General features: G+C 36.4%; 2 protein-coding genes across 2 annotated transcripts in view; one reads left to right on the plus strand and one right to left on the minus strand.

Moving 5' to 3' along the window:
* Positions 1-326, minus strand: part of LOC110462048 (lysophospholipid acyltransferase 1-like) — a 52100-nt gene extending 51774 nt beyond the window's left edge. The window contains exon 1 of the mRNA XM_021515823.1: positions 86-326. Coding sequence (XP_021371498.1) covers positions 86-166 — 81 coding nt within the window. The 5' untranslated portion in view covers positions 167-326. The remainder of the gene's footprint in view (positions 1-85) is intronic.
* Positions 327-3251: 2925 nt separating this feature from the next.
* The window catches only part of LOC110462050 (tetratricopeptide repeat protein 32-like), a 31943-nt gene continuing 29816 nt past the window's right edge, over positions 3252-5378 (plus strand). The window contains exon 1 of the mRNA XM_021515827.1: positions 3252-3427. Coding sequence (XP_021371502.1) covers positions 3294-3427 — 134 coding nt within the window. The 5' untranslated portion in view covers positions 3252-3293. The remainder of the gene's footprint in view (positions 3428-5378) is intronic.

Below are 5378 nucleotides of genomic sequence, written 5' to 3' on the forward strand. Positions count from 1 at the left end.
CCACACCCCCACCCCACCCCCCTATTATGATAACAACTGAATAAAACACCGGACTGAACTACGGCCGGTAACGAGTGTAGCATACCTGGTCAATCGGTAATCCTGTTACTTCGGACACCGGCTGTAACAGCCCCGAACCCTGGTAAAACTGACCAACGTGAACCATCTTTTATGTATTCCTGGTTTTCGGTTTACAAGTTCTGCCAATCCCTCTGAAGTATACGCGTGTGCATGGAGTTAGCTAAAGGACAAATTATGTCTATCACTCAGAGTTTAGCCAATGGCGTTGTAAACAACGTTAGGGTTATTACAACGCTTTCTTCAAATGAAAGTAATACATTTACAAGCGTTTCTGAGACTTCCGAAAGAACGGAGGTAGGTAAATCTTGTACCCCGTTCCCGGACCCGGACTGAAACCCCGTACCGGGAATATAAAGATATTGTAATATCTCAATAACGCGATCGTTTATAATTTTTATGAAAATATAGAATAATTTCAAACATTATTTTCTAAATGTAACAATTACAAAAATGTTTATTTATTATCTAATAATTTAGAAATCGGCGATAATGTGTTTTTCAAGGGGGTAAAACTTGTACGCCGCAGTCAACCGTGAAAAAAATCACTAGAAATTTAGGGAAAATTAACATGTTATTTTCAGATATATAGAAGAAAATACCTTACTGTTTATAATTATGTAAACTTCGTTGAAATAAACGACATATTTCACATGAAATTCTGACTTTGTTGTGATCGCTGGTGTTTTGTTTACTCCCGTACCCGTACTAACGGGACATCACTCTGTCAAGCTGTCGTTATCAAGTAGAACTCTTAGCCATTCGTAAGAGATTGTCAAATATAATAGAAGGTAAAGAAGATACAAAAGATGTAAGTATTATAGCTGAGTCAGTAGCAGACATACAATGTAGTGATGGTGTAAGTATATCTGAACCAGTTGTAAGTACCAGTCCTAAGGTAAAACAAAGAAGACGACTTTCATTACCAAAAAAGAACAAACCGAATGGAAGTGATATTTTAGTGGATCTTTCAGATGACAGACCGTCGCTTATTAAGTCCGCAGAAACAAGACGTATCTGGATGGCTAACGGTAAAAGTACGCTAAGTTTTAAGGATAAAAATGATTTATTAATTGATAACAAACTATGTGGTAATATCATGTGTGTCATGTGTTACGTACAAGATAATTTAAAGAAACAGTTTCCTAATATAGGCGGAATGCAAGATACAGCTTATGCTCCAATTTTGACAAACAATAAGTGGGACTATGCACTCAGAATGAAACCAACTAGCGCTGCGCATGCATCAGCACAAATTCTTCAAACAGGTGAGGACCATTGGGTAGTGTCAGTACAGGAGGTAGATAGTGGGGAAGTATACATTCTTGATAGTTTGATAGGAAATACGAAAAATAAGGGTCATTTGTCAGCTTCTTTAGAAATGCAGTTGTCATCATCATATGGGGAAAATAGAAAAGTTTTAAAAACAGTATTACCAAATGTGTAACAACAGAAAAACGGGGTTGATTGTGGGGTTTTTGCTATCGCTAACTTGGTCGAAATTTGTTTCAATGGGTTTAACGGGAGTGAAGAGTTAGAGTTTGACACCACTTGCATGAGACAACATCTTGGAAAAGCATGTAATTCCAATGGAATCTTTACTAAATTTCTGAAAATAACATGTTAATTTTCCCTAAATTTCTAGTTATTTGTGAAAACCCGTGATTTTCGCGGTTGACTGCGGCGTAACGTAAGTGCAGGCGAATTCGCCATGCACCCAAATTCGCCACCCTGTGACGAAAATGCCATATGACGTCATAATACATAAGATGTGACGTAAATAACGTCACCATAGTCTTCAACACAGTTAAAGCCTTCAAATATTTTGACAAGAATAGGCATAAGAAGGGAAAAGCTATACTTTTAATTAAAACAGTTATGAAATATCTTGTAACAGAACAAATCTTAAAATTTTGGTCTGTGCGACGGACATCTCGTCAACTGAACTCATTAATCTGAGGCCAGTTGGTTGTTATTTAGTGTTTTGTTACATACTTTGACATGAAAATACCCATATCTTAACGCTTATTGCAGTTAATTAAATGCTAGTAAATTGTTGTTTTTTTCTACAAGTGTACTTTGGTACATGTACNTTTTTTTTCTTTCTACAAGTGTACTTTGGTACATGTACAATGTACTGACGATCCACTACGAGTTTATGGAAATGACGATCGGAAAGATCCGCGATTTGATTATTCGTCAGTTTTCATTTTCATGCAATGTGTGTTTAGAATACAATCAACCAGTATCTATTTTTAAAAGTATTGTTTGAGTCTTACGTTCAACAATCTTACAACACTTACATTAAAATATCATCTAGACATTTTCTATATCTGAAAGGAATTTGTTGTCGGTCTGAAAGTGCTGCTATACAATCACATGCTGATTGTACGTTAAGACCAACAATTATCAAAAACTGTTTTTTACATGAAAACCCTCTCATCCAGACCCGTGATGAAAAAAATATAATATTGGGTAGATTTGGAAATTTATATATGTTAAGGACTGAGTCTTTATTGCGTATCATGTAAATTAACATCATCTCAGCCGATACCCGTCATCTTTCTTAAACAACATTAATCAGTTTCTTCAAGTTACCGAAAACTAACTATCACAACTAAGAAAAGCCATGTATTTCAATGTTTATCATTGTTACACACACACATTTGGAACTGTTCGTATCAGTACAGCTTGTGTAACATAAACATACAAAATTTTACATTTAAACATTTAGATTACTTGTAAATTAGTTAAATGTTTGAAGGTGGCGAAACTGCCTGCACCTTTGAGCAAAACCACGGAAGGCCTGATGACGTCACAAATGTTGCTGCGTGACGTCATTCAGGCGNCGGTGCTCGTCGACATTTTGATACATGCCTATTTGGTCGAATTATTAACAGAAACCCTTACCAATGTGACGAATGTGCCTTCACTGACGTTACAAGTTTTACCCCCTTGAAATACACATTATCGCCGATTTCTAAATTATTAGATGATAAATAAACATTTTTGTAATTGTCACATTTAGAAAATAATGTTTGAAATTATTCTATATTTTTATAAAAAATTATAAACGATCGCGTTAATGAGATATTACAATATCTTTATATTCCCGGTACGGGGTTTCAGTCCGGGTCCGGGAACGGGGTACAAGATTTACCTACCACCGGAAAGAACAACACGAACGATCACTATTCAGATTTTTTTGGTCAAGAATGGAGAACTCGTGTTTGTTTGAACAAGCAAAAACTGAAGAAAGCAAAGGGAATCGCGATAAAGCTTTGGAACAATACACACAATTTATAAATTTGACTTGTAGAAATGACCGATCTAACTACAGTAAATACATGTAAGTACTATACTATACCACAGTGTTAAATGCCCTCCTTTCATTTTGACTTTGTCCCTACTTGACCGATAGGCCTTATATACCAAAGTCTAACTGAGTTCACAGTCTCTGTATGTCATGCTTCACGTAGGTAGGTCAATAACTATTTAGCTCTGCTAGATCATAACTTAAGGCAGATGTGGATTTTGTTGTGTTCTTGAGCTAGTCAATTGATCTTCGCCACTCAACTACACCCACCCAGATCAGTGTAAGTGGTATTGCACTCAAATCAAATCAAAAGTTTTATTTAACGTCGGTATGGTTAAAAACAATACAACATTAGCTCTAATATGAGCTATTAAAACCGACAAATAAAATGGCATGCAAAGTTACACAATAAATATTTGGCAAAAAAACATATTAAAAGATGAGCACGATCTAATAGAGAGGTGACATAAGTAGAGGTAAGCTGTAGCTAAAAACATGTATAACACTGTATTGTGAGCCTATGTGTTTTGTCTAAATGTGTTGCATTTGGGCCCATACCAGCTGTTTATTAGTGTCTTAAATTGTGTTAGTGTAGTTGTTGTTCTGAAGTGGTCTGGTAGGGCATTCCATATTTTAGGTGCTTCAGATTGAAATGAGTGTTTACCATACTTTGTAGTCCTAACATGTGGTATATCTGCTGTGTTGTGATATCTGAATGTGTATGATTTTTCTGTGATGTTGATAAGGTCGTGTAAGTATGTTGGTGTCTGTTCATTTGTGATTTTAAATACTTCTATTGCAAAGTTTCTGAGTCGTCTGATTTTGAGTGATGGTAATTTTGAACAGGCTAGTAGATTTTCATATGTATTTTCGTGTTCATCATATATAAATTTTAAAGCCCTTTCTTGGATTTTTTCCATTTTTAGGTCACCTGAGCTTTGCTCAAGTGACCTATTCTAATCGCTTTCCGTCCGTCGTCGTCCGTCGTGCGTAAACTTTTACATTTTCAACTTCTTCTCAAGAACCAGTGGATGGATTTTTTTCAAACTTGGTCAGAATCATCCTTGGTAGATGAGGCTTCAAAATTGTAAAATTGGGATTCCTACCCCAACCCCTGGGGCCAGGGCGGGGCCCCAAAGGGAAAATTAACCAATATTTCAAAAATCTTCTTCTCCAGACTCAGAGGTACTACAGTGATTTTCTCTACGTGGAAAGAAAGATCATCAGGGGCTTTACTTAAATTGTAAATTTCAGGACCCCCGAGCTATCCGTTCTCCCTTGGGGAGGGGGTAAAGTTTACTATAGTTTATATAGGGAAATAACACTTTTTGGTATATATTTTATCCATTTTCAGCAGAAAATTACTCAAACTTAGTCAGAATCATCTTGGTTGAATGAGAGCTTTACTTAAATTGTAAAATTGGGATTCCTGCCCCATCCCCAGGGGCTAGGGCGGGGCCCCAAAGGGAACATTTACCAATATTTTCAAATTCTTATCCTTTGATGACATGAAAAGTATTGTATTTCACTTAGTTTACATGCTGATTTCAACATCACATCTAAACAATAAAATAAAGCTACCAGTACCTATGATCTACCTCAGGTGACCGCTAAGGCCCTTGGGCCTCTTGTTTGTGTGTTTGTCTCACCGCAAAAGTGCCATGTAAGTGGACAGAAATTAAAATTTGAGAGAATAAATGAATGAATGAAGTTTGCCTAATCTGTTAAGGTGTTTCCTATACGTTTGAGTGAGTTGAGCTGTCTAGATAAGGTGTTTTCCTATACGTTTGAGTGAGTTGAGCTGTCTAGAAAAGGTGTATTCCTATACGTTTAAGTGAATTGAGCTGTCTAGATATGGTGTTTTCCTATACGTTTGAGTGAGTTGAACTGTCTAGATAAGGTGTTTTCCTATACGTTTGAGTGAGTTGAGCTGTCTAGAAAAGGTGTATTCCTATACGTTTGAGTGAGTTGAGCTGTCTAGATA

The sequence above is a fragment of the Mizuhopecten yessoensis genome, unplaced genomic scaffold (genome assembly GCF_002113885.1).
Source record: "Mizuhopecten yessoensis strain PY_sf001 unplaced genomic scaffold, ASM211388v2 scaffold10739, whole genome shotgun sequence".
In the NCBI taxonomy this organism is placed as follows: domain Eukaryota; kingdom Metazoa; phylum Mollusca; class Bivalvia; order Pectinida; family Pectinidae; genus Mizuhopecten; species Mizuhopecten yessoensis.